This window comes from Pelobates fuscus, chromosome 13 (assembly GCF_036172605.1).
Source record: "Pelobates fuscus isolate aPelFus1 chromosome 13, aPelFus1.pri, whole genome shotgun sequence".
Classification (NCBI taxonomy): Eukaryota; Metazoa; Chordata; class Amphibia; order Anura; family Pelobatidae; genus Pelobates; species Pelobates fuscus.
This window is the reverse complement of record NC_086329.1, coordinates 32698264-32722444: the sequence shown is the minus strand read 5'-3', so window position 1 is coordinate 32722444 and position 24181 is coordinate 32698264. Positions and strand designations below refer to the sequence as shown.

At 45.1% G+C, this 24181-nt stretch overlaps 1 protein-coding gene and 2 non-coding genes across 3 annotated transcripts; 2 read left to right on the top strand and 1 right to left on the bottom strand.

Moving 5' to 3' along the window:
- Positions 1-17: 17 nt before the first annotated feature.
- TRNAK-CUU (transfer RNA lysine (anticodon CUU)) lies at positions 18-90 on the bottom strand. The gene has a single exon. It is a non-coding gene; the product is annotated as a tRNA-Lys (tRNA).
- Positions 91-1880: 1790 nt separating this feature from the next.
- TRNAI-AAU (transfer RNA isoleucine (anticodon AAU)) lies at positions 1881-1954 on the top strand. Its single transcript has one exon. It is a non-coding gene; the product is annotated as a tRNA-Ile (tRNA).
- A 469-nt stretch (positions 1955-2423) lies between these two features.
- Positions 2424-24076, top strand: ZNF839 (zinc finger protein 839). The gene is made up of 8 exons (XM_063439163.1): positions 2424-2856; positions 8404-9195; positions 10446-10685; positions 12262-12354; positions 13372-13521; positions 18997-19086; positions 19233-19356; positions 23158-24076. The coding sequence occupies exons 1-8, from the start codon at positions 2461-2463 to the stop codon at positions 23919-23921; spliced, it is 2649 nt and encodes an 882-aa protein (XP_063295233.1). The 5' UTR covers positions 2424-2460; the 3' UTR covers positions 23922-24076.
- Positions 24077-24181: the final 105 nt, after the last annotated feature.

The window sequence follows — 24181 nt, the reverse complement described above, 5'->3', positions numbered from 1 at the left end:
AAAAAAATAAAAACTGACGCCCAACGTGGGGCTCGAACCCACGACCCTGAGATTAAGAGTCTCATGCTCTACCGACTGAGCTAGCCGGGCACTGTGTACCATTGTTCAACACTTCATAACACAACCTTGTGTATATTCTCATATTTGTGTATGATCAAATGTAATCTTTGAACTTATATTTTTGGATAAGTCTTTCAAATAGTTTTTTTTTTTTTCAAACTATTAAAAAGGAAAAAAATATTACTATATATATATAAAATAAATATATTAAACGAGACTGTAATTTGTATTCATGTAATTAAAAACCTCCCAATTGTTCGTTATCCTTATTTTATGTTTCAGTTAGCTGCAGACCACATTCTGTGGTATTTGTATTCTGCAGCTAATTTAAAAAAAATACCTCTAATTCAATGTGTTCTTAAAAATATTTATTTGCTCTTACAGACCCGACACTTCGGGAATGGTGTATTAGCACTGTGGTAAGGTGACTGTACTGGAGAGATAGCATGTGAAAATACTTATCTATTATCTATATTACTTGGAAACTAGCAGTCTGACTGTCCAGACAGGTTTGGGGGGCCCCCGCAGGCATGGCAGCTGACATAGGGTGGCTCTCACACTTACAGCTCTGGTTGCTGGGCAGTGCGTTAAAGTGGCTCTGTCACCAATATAGTGTCACTGAGTGTTGCATGAAGATAACGTGAAGATTTCACTGATATTCCAACATATTTAGAATATATCAGACAAAGTATGGGCTAGCTAGCAAATGCTGTGAGAAACAGGCATCTGCTGACACATCAGATAAATTTGGTCTGTAAAAGATCACTACAGACTATAGGCCTCCATGTTCTTATCTTGAGAGTACAGCAGTGACATGGGCTCCAGGTGGATAAAGTGCCAGGGGGTAGTAAAAACAGTGGTGGCACCTGCGAGGTAAGGGTATTGATCTTTGGCTTAACCACCATGCCACCACATACAAAGCCGGGATATCAAAGTACCGGGTACTCAAAAGTGAAATGACTGCTTTAACTACTGCAGACCTCCTAACTTCACAGTCCGGTGACGTAGAAGGGATCGGGATAGTGATGCGAATTGCGTCACTGTTGCTGCTTAAAGGGTGCGGGTCTGCCCAAAGAATTGACAGGTTTTTGTGTAAATTTTAGCCAGGCTGCTTGCCAAATCATACAGGCCAACCCACTGAGGGCAAACGATGCAAAGAGCACAGTTTCTGTGATTTCTGCAGAGTCCTAGTGACTTTAGTGTAATATATTGTGGGGGACTATTCCCTGGTGTCCCCAAAAGCAGGACACCAGGGAATAAAGTTGGGATGGCAGGACGGTCGGGAGACATGACACTGACTGCCCAGGACCTAGATTCTATAGTATTGGTATTACCCAGTGACCTTGAGACATGCAGCAGCGGTCACGATGTTATGTAATATCCTGGCACCCATTGCCCACAGATTGATATAGATTGATGGTGTCAGTCTGCATTCCTATAAATACTCGCCTTACCAGAAGCAAGATGTTCCTGTTGTAGTCTCGTGTGTGCCTGCAAGGACATTCCTGTTAGTGTGTTTCTTGTGCCACAACGTAGCTTATCTTTAATGATTACGGAGATCCACATAAAATTTACCAACATTCCATATGCTCAGAGCTAGTACTACGGCTCTGTTACACGTGAGTGCGCAACCTAACTTATCAGATATTAACTAACATGCAGTACTATTTCAGTGTACGTTTAGAGAGAGAGAATACCATAAAAAAAAAACATTTCTGTCATTGTTGTCAAAAGTTATGGTGCAGAGTATACCCTGGTCCAAGTCACTCTATCTAAATAGTACATATAAGTCCACAGTCCACATGTTCTCTGTACCAGCTGGCCGGTTAGCTCAGTTGGTTAGAGCGTGGTGCTAATAACGCCAAGGTCGCGGGTTCGATCCCCGTACGGGCCACTTGTTTTTATTTTAAAAAAAACACTACACTGTAAAATGCAAAAGTAATTTATAAACAAAATAACAATTTGGAACATTATAAGTTGGATGCCTTGGTTCCTCTCATTTTAACTCCCAGAAGGTTGCCAGTTTTACCCTGCAACACTGGGAACTAGACCTTCCCCTATTTGAGTCTGCAAATTAAGGAAATTTGACACTGAGGGGCTTCCGTAACTCGTTTTTTCCACTGGAGAAAGTTTTTTTTTTTTGTGTGTGTGTTCATATTTTATTCACACGAAAACATAAATTAATAAAGAACATCACATGGCAATATTTGGACAGTGGCTGCTGCACTAAAATGGAGGAAGGGGCGAATGATAGGTGCAATGCAAACTTCCCCCAGCAAGATGGCGGCGTGGCTTGGCTGCCTTCCACAATATGGCGCAGGAGGCTGGGGTTATGACACACATTCCTCCGCCAAGATGGCCGCGCAGGTTGTCAGCTGTGTCTGCACTTCCCCCAGTAAGATGGCGGCGGTAGGTGTCGGAAGCGGTCATGCTGAGGCCGAGGTGAAGTCCGAGGTGGATGAGCAGTGCGTCCCCGTGTCTGAAGTGATGATGGTGGAGCAGGGGGAGGGCGCTGCACCCCCGAGGCAGGTCTTACCCCAGGCCGTGTCCGAGGAGGTGATCCGGACCATCACGGAGACCAACCCGGTGTATTACCTGCAGCCGGACGGCAGCCTGGTACCTGGCGGGCCCGGGGTGAGCTGGTGTCCGGGAGGGGGCCAGGCGGCGGTCAGCACGGCCCCGGAGCCCCCCTCTGAGCTGAAGAAACCCCCCAGCCAGCAGTTCCGGACGGTGTCCCAGCACGTGGCCCTGCGGCAGGGAGCAGCCAGTCCAGTCACCAGGATCATCGACCAAAAGGTAACAGCCACACTGGGCAACCAGGGCTAGCTAATACACAGCCACACTGGGCGACCAGGGCTAGCTCATACACAGCCTGGGCGACCAGGGCTAGCTAATACACAGCCACACTGGGCGACCAGGGCTAGCTCATACACAGCCACACTGGGCGACCAGGGCTAGCTCATACACAGCCACACTGGGCGACCAGGGCTAGCTAATACACAGCCACACTGGGCGACCAGGGCTAGCTCATACACAGCCACACTGGGCGACCAGGGCTAGCTCATACACAGCCACACTGGGCGACCAGGGCTAGCTCATACACAGCCACACTGGGCGACCAGGGCTAGCTCATACACAGCCACACTGGGCGACCAGGGCTAGCTCATACACAGCCACACTGGGCGACCAGGGCTAGCTCATACACAGCCACACTGGGCGACCAGGGCTAGCTCATACACAGCCACACTGGGCGACCAGGGCTAGCTCATACACAGCCGGCCTGGGGCGACCAGGGCTAGCTCATACACAGCCGGCCTGGGGCGACCAGGGCTAGCTCATACACAGCCGGCCTGGGGCGACCAGGGCTAGCTCATACACAGCCGGCCTGGGGCGACCAGGGCTAGCTCATACACAGCCGGCCTGGGGCGACCAGGGCTAGCTCATACACAGCCGGCCTGGGGCGACCAGGGCTAGCTCATACACAGCCGGCCTGGGGCGACCAGGGCTAGCTCATACACAGCCGGCCTGGGGCGACCAGGGCTAGCTCATACACAGCCGGCCTGGGGCGACCAGGGCTAGCTCATACACAGCCGGCCTGGGGCGACCAGGGCTAGCTCATACACAGCCGGCCTGGGGCGACCAGGGCTAGCTCATACACAGCCGGCCTGGGGCGACCAGGGCTAGCTCATACACAGCCGGCCTGGGGCGACCAGGGCTAGCTCATACACAGCCGGCCTGGGGCGACCAGGGCTAGCTCATACACAGCCGGCCTGGGGCGACCAGGGCTAGCTCATACACAGCCGGCCTGGGGCGACCAGGGCTAGCTCATACACAGCCGGCCTGGGGCGACCAGGGCTAGCTCATACACAGCCGGCCTGGGGCGACCAGGGCTAGCTCATACACAGCCGGCCTGGGGCGACCAGGGCTAGCTCATACACAGCCGGCCTGGGGCGACCAGGGCTAGCTCATACACAGCCGGCCTGGGGCGACCAGGGCTAGCTCATACACAGCCGGCCTGGGGCGACCAGGGCTAGCTCATACACAGCCGGCCTGGGGCGACCAGGGCTAGCTCATACACAGCCGGCCTGGGGCGACCAGGGCTAGCTCATACACAGCCGGCCTGGGGCGACCAGGGCTAGCTCATACACAGCCGGCCTGGGGCGACCAGGGCTAGCGCATACACAGCCGGCCTGGGGCGACCAGGGCTAGCGCATACACAGCCGGCCTGGGGCGACCAGGGCTAGCGCATACACAGCCGGCCTGGGGCGACCAGGGCTAGCGCATACACAGCCGGCCTGGGGCGACCAGGGCTAGCGCATACACAGCCGGCCTGGGGCGACCAGGGCTAGCGCATACACAGCCGGCCTGGGGCGACCAGGGCTAGCGCATACACAGCCGGCCTGGGGCGACCAGGGCTAGCGCATACACAGCCGGCCTGGGGCGACCAGGGCTAGCGCATACACAGCCGGCCTGGGGCGACCAGGGCTAGCGCATACACAGCCGGCCTGGGGCGACCAGGGCTAGCGCATACACAGCCGGCCTGGGGCGACCAGGGCTAGCGCATACACAGCCGGCCTGGGGCGACCAGGGCTAGCGCATACACAGCCGGCCTGGGGCGACCAGGGCTAGCGCATACACAGCCGGCCTGGGGCGACCAGGGCTAGCGCATACACAGCCGGCCTGGGGCGACCAGGGCTAGCGCATACACAGCCGGCCTGGGGCGACCAGGGCTAGCGCATACACAGCCGGCCTGGGGCGACCAGGGCTAGCGCATACACAGCCGGCCTGGGGCGACCAGGGCTAGCGCATACACAGCCGGCCTGGGGCGACCAGGGCTAGCGCATACACAGCCGGCCTGGGGCGACCAGGGCTAGCGCATACACAGCCGGCCTGGGGCGACCAGGGCTAGCGCATACACAGCCGGCCTGGGGCGACCAGGGCTAGCGCATACACAGCCGGCCTGGGGCGACCAGGGCTAGCGCATACACAGCCGGCCTGGGGCGACCAGGGCTAGCGCATACACAGCCGGCCTGGGGCGACCAGGGCTAGCGCATACACAGCCGGCCTGGGGCGACCAGGGCTAGCGCATACACAGCCGGCCTGGGGCGACCAGGGCTAGCGCATACACAGCCGGCCTGGGGCGACCAGGGCTAGCGCATACACAGCCGGCCTGGGGCGACCAGGGCTAGCGCATACACAGCCGGCCTGGGGCGACCAGGGCTAGCGCATACACAGCCGGCCTGGGGCGACCAGGGCTAGCGCATACACAGCCGGCCTGGGGCGACCAGGGCTAGCGCATACACAGCCGGCCTGGGGCGACCAGGGCTAGCGCATACACAGCCGGCCTGGGGCGACCAGGGCTAGCGCATACACAGCCGGCCTGGGGCGACCAGGGCTAGCGCATACACAGCCGGCCTGGGGCGACCAGGGCTAGCGCATACACAGCCGGCCTGGGGCGACCAGGGCTAGCGCATACACAGCCGGCCTGGGGCGACCAGGGCTAGCGCATACACAGCCGGCCTGGGGCGACCAGGGCTAGCGCATACACAGCCGGCCTGGGGCGACCAGGGCTAGCGCATACACAGCCGGCCTGGGGCGACCAGGGCTAGCGCATACACAGCCGGCCTGGGGCGACCAGGGCTAGCGCATACACAGCCGGCCTGGGGCGACCAGGGCTAGCGCATACACAGCCGGCCTGGGGCGACCAGGGCTAGCGCATACACAGCCGGCCTGGGGCGACCAGGGCTAGCGCATACACAGCCGGCCTGGGGCGACCAGGGCTAGCGCATACACAGCCGGCCTGGGGCGACCAGGGCTAGCGCATACACAGCCGGCCTGGGGCGACCAGGGCTAGCGCATACACAGCCGGCCTGGGGCGACCAGGGCTAGCGCATACACAGCCGGCCTGGGGCGACCAGGGCTAGCGCATACACAGCCGGCCTGGGGCGACCAGGGCTAGCGCATACACAGCCGGCCTGGGGCGACCAGGGCTAGCGCATACACAGCCGGCCTGGGGGGACCAGGGCTAGCGCATACACAGCCGGCCTGGGGGGACCAGGGCTAGCGCATACACAGCCGGCCTGGGGCGACCAGGGCTAGCGCATACACAGCCGGCCTGGGGCGACCAGGGCTAGCGCATACACAGCCGGCCTGGGGCGACCAGGGCTAGCGCATACACAGCCGGCCTGGGGCGACCAGGGCTAGCGCATACACAGCCGGCCTGGGGCGACCAGGGCTAGCGCATACACAGCCGGCCTGGGGCGACCAGGGCTAGCGCATACACAGCCGGCCTGGGGCGACCAGGGCTAGCGCATACACAGCCGGCCTGGGGCGACCAGGGCTAGCGCATACACAGCCGGCCTGGGGCGACCAGGGCTAGCGCATACACAGCCGGCCTGGGGCGACCAGGGCTAGCGCATACACAGCCGGCCTGGGGCGACCAGGGCTAGCGCATACACAGCCGGCCTGGGGCGACCAGGGCTAGCGCATACACAGCCGGCCTGGGGCGACCAGGGCTAGCGCATACACAGCCGGCCTGGGGCGACCAGGGCTAGCGCATACACAGCCGGCCTGGGGCGACCAGGGCTAGCGCATACACAGCCGGCCTGGGGCGACCAGGGCTAGCGCATACACAGCCGGCCTGGGGCGACCAGGGCTAGCGCATACACAGCCGGCCTGGGGCGACCAGGGCTAGCGCATACACAGCCGGCCTGGGGCGACCAGGGCTAGCGCATACACAGCCGGCCTGGGGCGACCAGGGCTAGCGCATACACAGCCGGCCTGGGGCGACCAGGGCTAGCGCATACACAGCCGGCCTGGGGCGACCAGGGCTAGCGCATACACAGCCGGCCTGGGGCGACCAGGGCTAGCGCATACACAGCCGGCCTGGGGCGACCAGGGCTAGCGCATACACAGCCGGCCTGGGGCGACCAGGGCTAGCGCATACACAGCCGGCCTGGGGCGACCAGGGCTAGCGCATACACAGCCGGCCTGGGGCGACCAGGGCTAGCGCATACACAGCCGGCCTGGGGCGACCAGGGCTAGCGCATACACAGCCGGCCTGGGGCGACCAGGGCTAGCGCATACACAGCCGGCCTGGGGCGACCAGGGCTAGCGCATACACAGCCGGCCTGGGGCGACCAGGGCTAGCGCATACACAGCCGGCCTGGGGCGACCAGGGCTAGCGCATACACAGCCGGCCTGGGGCGACCAGGGCTAGCGCATACACAGCCGGCCTGGGGCGACCAGGGCTAGCGCATACACAGCCGGCCTGGGGCGACCAGGGCTAGCGCATACACAGCCGGCCTGGGGCGACTGCAGCACCACACAGAAACTAAGACTGTGAATTTGCATCATATCTAATGCACTGTTTGTACTCAAAACTAATGGCGACTGGGATTTTGTACAGGGGGGGCTACTGGGGTTTAGTACAGAGTGGGGGGGGGGACTGGGGTTTAGTACAGAGTGGGGGGGGGGACTGGGGTTTAGTACAGAGTGGGGGGGGGACTGGGGTTTAGTACAGAGTGGGGGGGGGGACTGGGGTTTAGTACAGAGTGGGGGGGGGGACTGGGGTTTAGTACAGAGTGGGGGGGGGACTGGGGTTTAGTACAGAGGGGGAGGCTGTTTTTTCTTTTTATATTCTGCACTTTTCAAAACAAACCCACCTTTTCTATGAAAATGTAAGGTTTTGTGTTTTTTGCGGCCCACATAAACTTAAACCTTGTTTATGTGGCTCGTGCTATCCTTTGAGTTTGACATGCTTGGTGTACTGCAATGCCACCTTAGTCTATTGGCAGTTGAAAGAGCCATTGGTCTCACATTATACGGGTTTTGCACCTTCCCAGCGGATGGCTGTTATTGAGCATAGTGCTTACGATTCAGAAGAAGTTTTGGCAATGATCCAGAGATTTTCAACTTCAGCATCATACCCTTGATCTAGGTGATCTCCTAAAATATTGGGTTCTATATTAAATGAATGCTTCGAGCACCATATCCTGGTGTAGTGGTTATGGTTCCAGAAGTGCCCTTGCACCCTCTCAGAGCAATTTGTCAAATATTTTAGAACAATTTTAAAAAGTACCCAGGTCTCGCTGACAGATTAGTCTACAATGGTGTCAGGGCACTCCTGGCACCATAACCACTACAGTGAACTATAATAGTTTTGGTGCTTAAAGTATTTCTTTTAGAGACCATTAAATGTTTTGACACGTTAATGCTCTTTCTATATTTATTTCCAACCACACATGTTATTTGTAGGTGAGATGCATACAAAGCCCAGGTAATGAAGGAATTATGTGCTGTTTATTCTGTTATAGTTATATTTTGTGCTCATTTTCTTTGCAGGATCTGAAATCCATTCGGATTGAGGTGCCAGGCCTCCAACCAAAGAAAAACAAGATTCAAATTGTGGGTCCTCTACAGCTTATGCAAAAGTCTGCAGTTCATGGCAAGATTAATACAGGCACTCCTAATCTCCTCGGCGCACAGGTCATACGTATCAAGCCTCAATCCGAGCAGGAACAAGAACAGTTTTTCCTGCAAACTTCTGATGTGGCTTCTCCCATACAGCTTGTTCAGAAGTCACAGTTGATTTCCGAAAAATCAAATAATGGTGACAACACGAACACAGCCTTAAGTCCTGGCGAGACTGTGAGCGAGGAGACGTTTAGTGCTGCACTGACACAGACTAATCCAGTGATCATTTCTGCCTCGCTTGTTAATTATAAGTCTCCTGAAAAAAAGCAAAAGGGCAAAAAATCTTTAAAAGTAAAGACACGTTCTGGTCGCATATCACGTCCTCCAAAGCACAAAGCTAAAGACTACAAATTTATCAAGGTGGGGGACCTGGCTCAAACCCATCCTTCTGATTCCGATGATTACTCAGAGCTAAACACTGAAGATGAGCAAGAATGGACCTTAGGTGGTTTGCCACTTGATTCGCAGAACAATCCCATGAAACACACATTGTTCCAGTGTGCGACTTGCGAAAAGTCATATATGGGAAAGGGAGGATTATCTCGTCATTACCGTCTTCATCCAAATCATGGGCAGCTGCCGTCCCTAAGCCATAAAGAGGCTACTACAGCTAGTGGTACATCTTCAGGGAATGCAAAGTGCTTATCCAATGAGCAGCCGGTAAGATGTTAAGACATTTATCTTGTATCAGAGCAAAGATATTTAGAAATTACACATTCAAGGACTCTTTTCAAGTATGCTAAAGATCTGTTATACTAATGTGACACTGTTTGTTTTACAAAAATCTGTTTAAACAGTTTAAAACTATTTCCAACACATTAGTTGTGATGATCACTTGAAGATATTGAAGCTGACCATGGATTTGCATCACCATTTTCACACAACCTCCTTTTGAGAAAAAAGGAATCTAAAGTGTCATGTTTAACAATATCAAAGGAATATGTTAGGAATACAAACTTGTATTCCTAACGCTAGAGTGGTATACTTAATATTTGACTCTTTGGAGTGATATCTGTAACCCTGTTCATATATTTCTCAAGTAAGCGCAAGACACACTCACCGGAAGAATATCATAGCGCATGCTCTGTAGTTACGGTAATGCCAAGCAGGCGAATTGCCTTCACCTCTCCCCATTTGCACAGTTGTCAGTGTAGTGGTCTATACGCTAGGAATAAACTTCTTTGACAACTGACAAATGAAGACATATCTAAAGGGACATGCATGACTTGACAATTGTATTTATTTATTAAACTATCAAGCAAACACGGTTTAAACAAATATACAAACCAAAATAAAGCCAGAAAAACCTTGAAAAGTATGTAATAAACATTTATAAACTTACTATGAAATTGGTCAGATTGCATTGTTGAGCACACCTCTCAGCAACATTCACATAATGTAATTGAACAACTTCACATAATGTCATTGATTACTTTCTTACAGCAATTATGTTTGTCTGTAGTGTTGACGTTTGAGTGCAGTTGTGTGTTTGTATGCAATGTTGCCATTTGAATACAGTGATATATTTAGGTGTAGTGTTGTTGTTTGAATTTGAGTTTTGGGTGCAGGAGGAGGGCTTCCCTAATGGAAGCTCGCTGGCTGATGGAAATCTGAGGCTCCGGACTTCCCTCCCCCTCCTGTGTGTGTGTGCCTGCCTCCCTGCGCAGCTCTCCGCAAGCTGGGAGGAAGCGACCTGAACTCACTTCCTTCCAGCAGATCGCCGGAGGGGGAATTAATATTATGACTGGGGCCTTGTCCGATTCGCTTTTAAAGGACTTCTTATCTAAGAGCCCTCCACCGGGCTGTAAGTCTGACAGCCCTGTTATTCATCTTATCGCAATTATGCTAGCACAGTGTAGGAAGAATTATTTGTAAGACTTATTTTCTTACTGCTTACCATTTTCATTTAGGCTACAACCACTGAAGCAGAAAAGAGGCTGTGCGAAGATCCGCAGGACCCTACTGTTCACAACGTGCCCGCGTTGGCCAGCACAGGATGCGAGAATAACAGTAACGAGAAAACACCTAGCCTCATGGGAAGACCAAAACCCGTAGGTAGAAGAAGTGTTGGAAGATATAGACGCCCTCGGAAAATACTGAGAACTAATTCCCCTGAGCAAGACGCATTAAATAAACTTAAATTGAAAGAGGTGTGTATGTGACTTTTTGTATTATGAAAATCTCAGATTCTGCTAACGTTAGGAAAAAAAAAAAAACACTAATGCCGAAATCTACTATAGGTATGTCATCAACTTTGATCTGTTAATTGTGCCGTCTAACGGATGTAATGGATATTAAATTTCTGTTTTGATTTGGGTTTCTACGTCTGCGTGCTCACACAATGCCAGGTGTCGCGTCTCACTTTCTCTATTCAGTGACCCCCTAGCAAGTTGTCACAACGTTTACAAACGGTTTGACTACTTACATTGAGGGTCTGTGAGGTCACACCTAGCACCATAACCACTACAGCTCACTAATCCCTGTGTCTATGGCTATGAAATGAATGTAATCAAAGCTTTTCTTAGCCACCGCCCCAGGCTTAATGTGTCAGGAAGATGTAACTTTCTAAATGAGTTACGTTTTTATAAATAGAAGACTCTCATGGTTAGTCAAATTACTGGTGCTGGTGTTTCAATTCCTGATATCTATCAAATAGAAGATATGAAGTATGTACACTGCACTCGGGTTGATGCATTAAGAAATAAAGGGAGCATTCCTTGCAAGGCAAGTTTTGATAGGAGTAGTGGAGACACAACATAAATCCACCATAGGATAATGCAAAAATAACAACAACATTTGCAAGACTTGTTATTACATATATACGCATGGGATAGGTGGGGAAAGAAAAAAACGTTAGATCCCAGAGTGATCTGAAACGCATTTCTCATCTACATAGATGCTTTATCGACAAATTTAGCTGCCACACACCATGTTCAAAAAGGAAAGGTAGGGGTGATCGCTCCATACTTGCATAATTGAAAGTTCAGAACACCCTTTAGTTGTCGCCCCTCCACATGCACATCAAAGGGGAAATAAATCTCTACGGGTCGAGACTAGCTAAAGCGATACTTAGTAGATCAACCCTCTCTATCAGAAAGAAGATGAAGACCTTGAGATTAAACAGTCCGTTTGGACGATTCAAGCAACATTAACTTAGGATTTTATGAGTGAAAGAGATGCATTTAAAATCACTAAATGAAACATTCAGAGGCAAGTAAATTACTACCCCCTCGATCCAAGCCAGCACATACCTAAATAAAATTACTGAGTGTGTGCCAATATAATACACAGCAAAACACGGATCTCAAATTCCTTTTCATTTGTGTGCAAAGTGTGATAAAGGTAATAAAATATGTACAAAAAAGAATGAGGCATCCATCCACTGAATAACTAGAAAATGCTAATGTTTTCCTTTAAATTTAAAGTTGTCTCTTTAACTCCTTCCTGATGTTATGTGATATAAAGTGACGAGGGGTGTTCTATGGTTTAAATTTGTAGGGCTTAACATTTCTACTCCTGTTTTACTAGCCAGGCTTTGAATGTTAGTAGCCACTGCAAACCTGGAAGGTCCATGACACACTCTCCAACAGTGGATTTCTGCTCACCAGAGCTCAATCTCCACTCCCCAATGACTAGTGGAATTTCTGATCCCTGATGTAGATATCAAATAAAAGTATATTATCCAAACGTTGTACGTTTTACTAATGAAAATATTTCTCTCTATAGTTGCTCCAGCAATGTGAAAACGAGGACTTAAAGGAACTGCTTCTCCCATATGTTACGAACCTGTTTACAGTGTATGAGTTTTTACTTTTAAAGGTCAGTATTCTTAATGGATCACACCACACACACTTTAGCTATCTGAAATGCTTGATGTATGAAATGTATTTATTTTTTTTGTTATATATAAAAAGCGCAGATTTCAATAAAGATTTTAAATTTAGCTTTGTTATACCCACTGGCTGTGAAACACTCACGTTACGTCCTGCTTGTTTAGCTCAGTGGAACTAAATTCAAGAAGCAGCAATCTCCCAGAGCACCTACATTGCAAAGGTTTCTAATTGAGCTGCACTGTGACACTGGGAAGTCTGTGATTGGACAGTCACAGAAAGTCTGGACTAGGGAAAAGGGGGGGGGGGGAGTTGGCTTGCAAAGGCCTCAGACGGGTTCTGTCGCCTTTTCAATCTGTTTTTAGATATACCCCCAATTAAATAATGCATAATTAAATGCAACCATGTTTTCATTACTAAATAGTAATGATTTGAGTTTTTGGGTGGGTGGGGGATAGTGTTCGTTTAAATCTATGTATATGTCTTAGGGAAATTTAATATTTTAACAGAACATGCGTTACTCGACAATAATTTTTTTTTTTTTTTTTTTAAAACACTACTCTGCATGATCACACTCCCTCTGTCAGGATGTTGCAAGGTGTAGAAAGCTTCAGATTGCACATGTGCAAATTTGTCAGGCATGCCCAATGTACTTTTTCAGCATTCCTAGGGATAGGACACTGATTAGTTAGGTCAGTGGAAAGAATAATAAAGTAGTAGCAGTTATAACAAAAAAAATAAAAATCATATTTACTGTTTTTTTTTTTCAGCCTGCAAAGTGAGGCAACTGTATAGCTGTCTCCAACCGATGTATGTCCCTTTAATGCAACATGCATGAAAAGTGAATTTTATAGAAAATACTTACAACACATTTACAAAATGTATTTCTGTAAACTTTCTATACCTTTTTATTTTATTTTTTTTAATTAAAAAAGTACTCTTACAAAATAAAAATCGTGCTTACAATTAAACTGGCTTATTTATGACTTTTTTCCTTTTTCAAAAGGTTGAATATGATCATCCTAAGAATCCTCATTTTCCTTCTGTGTATAAAGAGTTTGAAATCTTGCATTCCGATATAAAAGCACTGGCTGAAGACTATTTCAGTAATATGGACCAAAGTATGAAAAAGGACTTTGACATAAACGACCAGAAGGTTAGTTTGCGATCGGTTCAATAGACAGTGGAAATGTCTTCTATGTTTGAACACCTCGTACTTGGAAACCGTGAGTTAATTGTGTGAATGACCAAACTTCACCTTTAACCCCTTAAGGACGCATGACGGAAATTTTCCGTCATGCTGGTCCTACCCTTAAGGACGCATGCATGCAGTATTTTTCCAGCAGGGTCTATTACCTTGCTGGTAACTATGAGCCCCAGGTATCATTTGATTCCTGGGGCTCCCCTCTCTCACCTGGGGCCAGAATTAGTGGCCCCAGACTGACTGATGCTCTGTTTGCAGAGCTCAAAGTTAGGGCTGCAAACAAGCATTTAAATGGGGATTTAAATCCCCACTATTACAATTTGGTGTGATCAGGGTTAAATCCCTGCTAACACAAGGGAGTTCCAGGTATCAATGGAAACCTGGGGCTCCCCTCTATCAGCTGGGGACATTTTTAGTGACCCCAGCCTTTTTGATGAGTTACATGCAGTGCTGGAAGTCAGCGCGGCATGTATCTGCTTAAATAGGCATTTAAATGCCTATATCTAGATTGTGGTGTAAGCAGGGTTAAATCCCTGTTCACACCAGGAAACCCAGGTATCATTAGAAACCTGGGTCTCCCCTCTGTCAGTTGGGGTCATTTTGAATGTCCACAGACTGACAGCTGAGCTGCATGCAGAGCTCAAAGTGAGATCGACATGCAGTTGTTTAAATGGGGATTTAAATCCCCATAGAGCACAATGCAGTGTGAGCAGGGTTAAATCCCTGCTCACACCAGGAAACCCAGGTATCATTAGAAACCTGGGGCTCCCCTCTGTCAGCTGGGGCCATTTTTAGTGGCCCCAGGTTTTTTGATGAGCTGCATGCAGAGCTCAAAGTGAGGTCGGCAAGTAGCTCTTTTAATGGGGATTTAAATCCCCATAGACAGCAATGCAGTGTGAGCAGGGTTAAATCCCTGCTCACACCAGGAAACCCAGGTATCATTAGAAACCTGGGTCTCCCCCTCTGTCAGTTGGAGTCATTTTTAATGTCCACAGACTGACAGCTGAGCTGCATGCAGAGCTCAAAGTGAGATCGGCATGCAGCTGTTTAAATGGGGATTTAAATCCCCATAGAGCACAATGCAGTGTGAGCAGGGTTAAATCCCTGCTCACACTAGGAAACCCAGGTATCATTAGAAACCTGTGTGTCCCCTCTCAGCTGGGGCCATTTTTAGTGGCCCCAGGTTTTTTGATGAGCTGCATGCAGAGCTCAAAGTGAGGTCGGCAAGCAGCTTTTTTAATGGGGATTTAAATCCCCATAGACAGCAATGTAGTGTGAGCAGGGTTAAATCCCTGCTCACACTAGGAAACCCAGGTATCATTAGAAACCTGGGGGTCCCCTCTGTCAGTTGGGGCCATTTTAGTGGCCCCAGACTTTTTGATGAGCTGCATGCAGTGCTAAAAGTTAGCACTGCATGTGGCCATTTAAATCCACAAAGAACACTGCAGCTGAGCGATCAAGCTCAGCTACAGTCATTCTCTCAAGTGATCTGGTGCTTGGGAGACCCTCAGGATCTGAACAAACCCTGGAGGATCACCCTCTATGCCCCAATGCCATTCTGATCAGTGCTGGGCATTTTCAGTTTCCCAGCACAGATGCATTGCATTGGTCATAATGTCTTCAATGTAAGAAATGGGAGACTGCAATACTGAAAATAGCCAGTAGATGGCAGCAACATACCACTGTGTTTTAGTTTAAAATCCCTTTACTAATATCAGCACTGATATTAGTAGAGGGAAACCTTTGGGATTAAGATTCAATTAAGGATTATTATTCGGTTTAGCATAAGTACTAGATTTATTATCAGGTTTATTACTGGGTTTATTATTAAGTTTATGTTTAAGATTAGGTTTATAATTAATTGTAGTATTGGGATTATGTTTCAGATTAGGATTCAGATTATGGTTCAGATTAGGATTAGGGTCAGCATGGGCATCCCTTGCTGAATATAGCAAGGGAATTCCTCGGCTGACACCAGCAGGGGGAATCATTTTAACACTATTGCTAAATGTAGGATTGAGATTTGGATTAAGGTTTTAATTAGGGTTACACATGGGATTATGTTATGGGTTAGGATTGTGGTAATGGTTTATTAGATTTGGGATTAGGATTTGGTTTAGGATTAGAGATTTAGATTGATATTAAGATCGCTACTTTCCAAAGATATGCATATGGGGTATATTTGTACTGAGAAGATGTTGCTGAGTACAGCTAAGATAATTTTATGACAGTGGGAAACAGGATATTTAAAAAATAATCATCAGAAATACTAAGTGTATGTAAAAAATGTTAAAATAAAAATGAATACCACAAACTTTGAAACAAAATGGTAACAAAATGTCACTTCAATAATAAAGCTTATAATATTTTATATGACGGTCCCCATGTTGTCCACTTTTGTAAATGGTATGCATTGGTGGCGTTATTTAAATATATGAGCGACTAAAATGCCCCAAAATGAAACAATGACCATTCGTCAATTTCCCATTTAAAAAAACCTGTAATGGGCCGGTTATGATTTTAGCCCTGTATTTTTTTACAAAAACCTGGCTAAGGTGTACAAAGGGGGTCATTTTGTACTCAGGAAATATAGCTGAGAATAATTTTGTGATTTAATTTACAGTAACATATATCAAGTTTCCATAATCAACTACTAAAATACGTGTGTATAAAAATGCAAAAATAAAACAATATGATCACATTTGAAAGTAATTGCTAACATAACTGTATAATAAAGCTCAAAATATACCATATGATATAGCCCGTGGTGTCTACTTTCACAAATGGCATGCATTTATGGAGTAATTTTAACTGTCAAACTGCTACAATGCCCTAAAATGTGATATAGACACACCAAATCCATTTATCAAAATTCTAATTGTAAAAACTGTAATGGTCAGGACTCGTTTAAGGCAATGTAGCTTCACAGGATAGTGGCAAAGACATACATTGGGGGTATTGTTTTATTCAGAAGAGTTTGCTGAGCATAATTATGGGGTTTTGATCACAGTGGCACATACCAGACTTGAAAAATGACCCCCAAAAATGTAATGTGTATGTAAAAAATGCAAAAAAAAATATTTTACCACAAAGTTTGACATAAACTGGTGAAAAAATTGCATCACGTTAAGGCACAATATATACCATATGAGATACACTGTAGTGTCTACTTTTACCAATGGTAGGTCATTGAGGGATAAATTCAACAGTTAAACTGCTACAATGCCCCAAAATGAGACTTGCTCCATCAAATTAATCTATCAAAATTATCACTGAAAACTGAAATGGTCAGGTCTCTTTTATGGCACTGTAACTTCACAGGATAGTGGCAAAGACATAGATTGGGGGTATCATTTTACTCTGTTGATATGGCTGAAAACAATATGGGGTTTTCTACAGCAGTAGTATATATCAACTTTATGAAATACACATTAAAAATCCTTGTTTAATGTGTGTATGTTAGAAATCTGACAAAAAACACAATTTTACTACACGATTTAGCAGAGATTGGCAGCGAAATGGCTACGTAAAAAGTGTCAGAATACCCTTTGGTAAATAGCCTGTGATGTGTGCTTTATATAAATATATACTTTTGTGCAGCAATTTTGCTTTCTGTGATGGCTATTAAGCTTACAAGACAAACATGCCAAATTCTAAAATAGCTCCACTTTAAAAAAAGTTTTTACTCCTTGTATTTTGTGACCTGTAACTTTCAAAATAAGCTGAAATCCTAGACATATTATGTACTCTGAAAATCAGAACAACTAATTGAATATTTTTTAAATTACTTTCCTTAAGCTGCACTTATTATACACACGTTATTATTGCCTAAACTGTGGGAAAAATTTTTTATTTCATTTTGGGGGGATTTTTTCTAATAATAAATAAGAATTTATATATGTATATGTCACATCAGATTAAAGCCCTTTTTGTCCTTTAAAAAACGATATATAACATGTGTTGGTGTAATAAATAAGAAAAATGCAAACAGAGGTTGAACACAAACAGCAAAAAATGCTTGTGTCCTTAAGGGTAAGTCCAGTTTTTGAAGCTGCGTCCTTAAAGGGTTAAGAAGACGCTCCATCAGACCAGGAGAAACTAGCACCACTGCATAACCCGCGTGTTCTATTGAAATGGCTCTAGCTTTAAAACAATAAGATCCTAAACCATTGTATTGATATTTATCTAGAAATCTTGGACGGACATGGTTCTACCAAACCAGCTGATCTAACTAGAGTAAAAAGCGAACCTTTTTATGTGAAAGACCCCAGCTAGTGATTTCTTTTGGCTAAACATGATCTTTGACTGTTTCAGGTGGATATATATTTATGTATTGTATAGCAGTTGTTTTTTTTTGTTACACACTGCTTTACATACTGTATGCCAGGCTAGTACTATTCACACCTATTATTTCACATCTTTAGCGTAGCCTTCCAACTGTTCTTCCCTTGACAGAGGTATAGATTTGCTGTGAAATTTGAGTGGGATAAATATGTTGTTTGTAGCTTATGTACTATTCTAAACTGTCATAACTGTTTATCTTGACTGTGACATTAGTATTTCTGCATAAGTATTGGTTATCAATCAGAATACGGGCAAGACAAGGGATCTTATGCAATTACTGGTTATTTGTTCTCCCACGCAATTTTCACAGTAATTTTAAAAAGGTATACATATTTTTTTTCTTTATATGCTGTATTGTGAGCTTTATTTATTTTAAATTTTTTCCAACTTTTTTTTTTTTTTTTTCTGTAACCTAGCGATGCAGGTTAGGTATTAGAAAACCTTTATTTTTCAACCTCCCCTGATTTTTATGACTGCTTATTTCAGGGAAGAATACCATTCCATTGTGTACGCATATTGTCTTATTTAACAGTTATATGAATGGTTTGGTATTCAGTCAAGTTTTATGGCTGATACATTGTTCGCGAGATCAGAATTCCTTTCAATGTCAGACATTAGTTTGCCGAGGTCACCCTGTTTAATGGGACATTATAATCAATATACTCACTCCAGCCTATGGGTGTCTGGAAGCCATCTCATTATTTTCTATTACATGTGCAGTCTCCAGACTATCATTCTTACCCTTTTTTTTTTTTTTTTTTTTTTTTTATGTCACTATTTGGGGAAGTATCACTTTCACATCCAGCAACCAAAGTACTTGTAATGTGTAAGAACGCAGTGCGATCTGAACACGCAGGAGCTGTTATCATGCTCACATATGCCGTACTGATGGTATCCAGGACAGCACTAGACATTTGTTAGAAAATGAAGTAACATTAAAAAAATTCAAGCGTTGGTTTGCAGGCACAGCTTCCAAGCACCATAACCACTACAATAATCTAGAATGCTGCGCCTCTCGGGTAGCACATACCTTTATGGATTTGCAGTCTGTAATGGATGTTTGTTTTGCTTTGTTTTTTGCAGGTTGCGGAAGCACTTGGCATCTTATTTGAAGACTCCACTGTTGGCTCGTTGTCCCAACCAAAAATTGAACAAGAAAGTTCGGAGACAAAGGTGAGGCGCTTGGATGGGATATGAGTACGTCTGTTCTTTCTCACGGAGTTATAGGAATTGTGATCTGATTTGACCATGTTTTCTGCATTTTAACATTTTGTATTCTGTTCGTTGCTTAATTTCTTCACTTGTTCTGCTTTTCCTAGTGCTCAGATGATCTCGAGCCACCAACAAAAAGGCAAAAAATAGACGTTACAGAAGATGCGTGCACTGATCTTAAGAGTAGTAATGAATTCCCTTCAGTCACTTGTGATGATGAGCAGAATGAGAGTAAGTGTGTGTTGTTTATGCCAAATCTTAATGGATTCCCAGTGTTTTGAAGCAGGCGCATTCTATTCCCCAGTGAACTGCGCACAGTAAACTATTTACTATGGAAGAGAGTATCCTTCAACACCGTGAACTGTCTGAGGAAGTTGCGCTTTTTAAAATTATTATTTTAAAGGGATACTCCAGACCCCTAAAGCAATTTAGATCGCTTAAAAGCTTTGTGTGAATAGTGTCTTCTTTCTTGCATTCTGCAAAAGTACAGATTTAAATCTGTTCATTATTTTTTTTTAATTCCTCCCCTCGCATCCCCCCCTAATAAATTAACCTGGCTGCACCTCTTTGGCTTTCAAGCAGACAGGTCATTTTACTTCCTGGTTTGGTTAGCTCTGTGGAGCTGAACTCAAGAGGCAGCAATTGCCCAGAGCACTTGCCATGTAAAGATTTCTCATTGAGCTACATTGGGAAGTCTGTGATTGGACAGCCACAGAAAGTCTGGGCGGGGTTAGAAGGGGGAGGGCTTGCAAAGGCAGCAGACAAGAGAACTACAGGTTTTACAAGCTGTTTTTAGATAAACCCCAATAAAAAAAATCATTTTGGAGTATATCTACTAAATGGTGAGTTATCTATTTTGTATTTGTGCAGTGTCCCTTTAAGCCAATTTTACACTCAAGGAATCGGTCACTAAGTTTATAGGTCTGTTTAACAATACATAGAAAACATGTGTTAAATATTTGTTTATAGATTTGCTTTACTTTAAAAAAGACTGTCCCATCTGCCCTTTAAAGAAATACAAAACCATTAGAGAAACACTCCACTGTCTAAATAAATCCCTATCTGCTGCATACAACTCAATGGAAGCCAGGCAGAGTAATTAGGCTAATTTATAAAAGTGCCAATTTCCAATGAAATCTGCAATTTTTGTGTAATTATAAAAAGAGGACACACTCTTCACACACAAATCACTTCAACAACCTGAAGTGATTTTGGTGGTCTGCATTGACCCTTTAAGTATGGTGTATACTCTGTTTTGTATGCAATCTTTGATAAGTCCTTTTTTGTTAAATGGAAACGATAGTGCCAGGAAAACAAACTTTTTCCTGGCACTATAGATTTCCCCTCTGTCAAGGTCCCCTCCTGCAGCACTGAAGGGGATAATTACCCCTTCAGTCACTTACCTGGGTCATCGGTGCTGGCTCAGCTCTGCCCACACCCCTCCCCCGCTGGAATTAGAATTTCCCCATAGGAAAGCATTATTCAATACTTTTAAATGGGGAAAATCTGACGCAGAGCTGAGGACGTCCAGCGTCAGATAACGGACCAAAAGTCTGTTTCAATTCCGGAAATCATACTAGTGGCTGTCTGGTAGGCAACCACTAGAGGAGGAGTTAACCCTCTTTATAAAAACTGCACTAATTACCACTGTAGTGTTACGGGTTATGGGAGTTTGCACCCAGACCAGTTCAATGAGCTAAAGTGGTCTGGGTACAAAAAGATATGGAAGGGCTGCGCCAAATAAGGGTAGATAGTCCAGTAAAGTATTGCTAGGGTGCCAATAGATGGTCTAGGATACTTGATAGAGTTCCTCTGTGGATGCGTCTAGTGTAGACCGTTCCGTATATGTAAATACAAGAGAGGTAGAGGCGACTAATGGTATAGTATGAAAGTTCAGGGTGTGATAGGTAACAAAATGTAGAGAACTCACATTCAAGAGAGCTATGGCCAGCTCTGGTGTGGATTGCGTACAGCGGTATAATCCCCGCTTATGGGATATGTAGGGAGGGGGTCTCCGTCAACACCGTCTGGTAGTCCAGAGCTCGGAAAAGAAAGACAGAAAGCGACAATAGTGCTCTCAATTTTGATGTGGTTCAGTGTGCAGATAAGAAGAGGTAAAAAACTCACATTTGAGGGAGCTATGGCCAGCTCTGGTGTGGATAGCGTACAGCGGTATAATCCCCGCTTATAGGATTTGTAGCGGCGATACGTCCGTCAGCACCGTCTGGTGATCCAAGGCTCCAATATAGAAAAATAAAAAGCGGCAATAGTGCTCTCAATTGTGATAGGTTAAGAGAGTAGTAGAGGAAATAAAATAATACTCACAAAGATAGAGCAGAGGTACTGCTCTATGGATAGGCGCTGGTGGTATGATCCCCACCTAGGATTTCTTGGAGTACTGGAACTTTAAAATTGCCAGTGGAAGTAAAAGTAACCAGGAAAGGTTAAAATGCCAGGAATAGGTAAAAAAAAGTTTAAAGTGCATAGAGAGTGCAATAAAAAGAGGATTGGTACAATAAAGTAGCCAAAAAACTTTTATTGATCTAAAATACACAATAAAATACAGAATTAATAACCATAAACGCGTTTCACCATAAGTGGCTTCTTCAGAATGGGATAAAAGTAGTAACCTGGCAGGGGTTGTTTAAATAGGGCTATGTTAATTTGAAAATTGCGCCAAAAGTGTAATTGGCCAATCAGAGACAATTTTTAAAAACACTTTTAAAAATTAGGATTCGAAAGTATGGGAGTGATGTTATAAGGGTGATGAGTCCATTTAAATTATTTAAATGTAAAAACGAGGGTGAGAAAGTTGTTTTTAAAAACAAAACAACAACAACAAAAAAAGGTTGTTTTATAAAGTTCATAAAAAAAGAGAGAAAAAAGGTTGTTTTATAAAGTTCATAAATAAAAAAAAAGAGAAAAAAAGGTTTTATAAAGTTCAGAAAAAAAAAAGGAAAACAAAGGTTGTTTTATAAAGTTCAGAAAAAAAAAAGGAAAAACATGTATCTAAAAAAAACATAAGGAGATGGTTTAAAGGTACAGAGATACAGAGATATATGTAAATGGCGTATGCATGAAAAGGGGGTAATATAATCCCAAACATAATGATTTAAATAGGGGTTACATTATACCCCAGAGTAATAATATATTACAGATGTTAAATGAAAATAATAGATAAAATAAAATAAAAATACAATTAAATAAAAGATAACACAGAATACAAGATACATAAATGGAAAGGCATAGATGAAAAAATTATTAAAAATTATTATGAGGGTTGGTTAGGTCCAAACATAAAGAATAAAGGCATGTAGATAAGGGTTGTATATAGGAATTTAAATAAAATTGAACAGGTCAAAATCAACATTTAAACCAGATGGGGTAAGAGTTTTTAGATTAAAAACCCATTCCATCTCAGCTTTACCTAATATATTCTTAATGTTACCACCTCTCCATGGTATTATACATTTTTTTATGCCGATGCATTTTAGGTGTCTTATGTCGTTATTATGTGTACAAAAGTGTTTGGAGACTATCTTTTTGTATCTATCCACCGAAGGATCCGAGGGTTTTTCCTTCATTTGGGTTGCTGCCTACCTTGACTAATTTTGTGATTACTAGCGCTGAATTCTTTTTGTGTTTATCTATAAAGTGGTCTGGGTGCCTACAGTGTCCCTTTTAATGTTAAAATTCATAGTAAACACTGCAAGTGTGTGTTAAATTTGTAGGATGTAGATTTATTAAAGATATGACCAAACCATTATATATGGGAGCAAAGGTCTCTAGTGTGAAGCATTCTGTAATTTTTCAAGAAATTAGAACTCCTGTGACAGAAGTGCATCGTGGGAGTTGTCATAAACTTTAGGAATTCAGTTGGAGAATCATGGGGTTGTGATTAGTTGGCTTACCTAAGCCCTGTCAATATGCATGAATGCAAATTCTTAGAATATAGTTTCATATTATTGTGGGTTAAATATTTAATGCAAAAATGGTAAATGTAGAATGTAATCCTGCTTTTAATGTGCCTAGGTCTGGGAAATCACCTTGAAGAAGATGAAAGTTTTTTAATGACCAACACAAGTAACAGAATCGTGCTGATAACTGGACCAGTTTCACACTCTGAGCACCAGACTGACAATCTTGCCAAGGTACTTTTTCAAAGCAATCCAACATCCGTTCCTTATGAAATGACCCCAGGCCTCGCTGAAGTGTCACAACCACAGCCAGACACAGAACTTTCGTCATGTTCCAGCACTCCACACAAGGTTTTAGAAGAACCCCTCACAGTTACCTGTCAGTTTGGTAATTTTGCCGTAGAGAACATAAAAATGGCTGAGATTTGCCCAGAAGTTGCCAGCGGCATGCTTATCCCATGTCAAACACAGACTCCTGCTTTTGGACAGGCTAATAGCAAACCTATTATGTCTGGACTTTCCTTTGCCAGTGCTGTTCATTCCAGTTCCCTACATTCAGGAGGTATACCTGAGAAAGGTTATGCACCAAACGTGCCATCGGATCACAGTTACATGACATACACAGACACTGTGGAAATACCGCTTGCACAGGGAGGAACAGTGCTGCTTGAGACCTCGACACTGGGTGGGAAATGTGTTTTGGAAAACAGTCACGAAGCAACATCATGTGATGTTAACAACGGGGACCAGTTTGTCATCATAGAGAACGCAGAAGAAATTGCTACTGAAGAGGCAGGGACTCTCCTGGTTAAGACAAACGATGCCACCGGCATCCACTTAGAAAGCGTCGAAGCATTTTTTCAAATGGAACCAAAATGAAGATCGTACTAATTTTGCACTGAGATGGAAGCAAAAAAGTTTTGTTTTTGTTATTTTTATATAGTAAAATAGGATATTTCCTATATATTCTTTTACCAAGAGTTTGTAATTTATCTGTAAAGTATTTCTATTAAGAGTTTTTTTGTTTTTCTTTTCTTTTTCATTATGATTTAGAAACAAGGCAGGGGTGCATTTGATGTTTGGCTATTAATATCTGACCTGAAGCTTATTCTTCTAGACCGCAAGTACAATTGTGCACG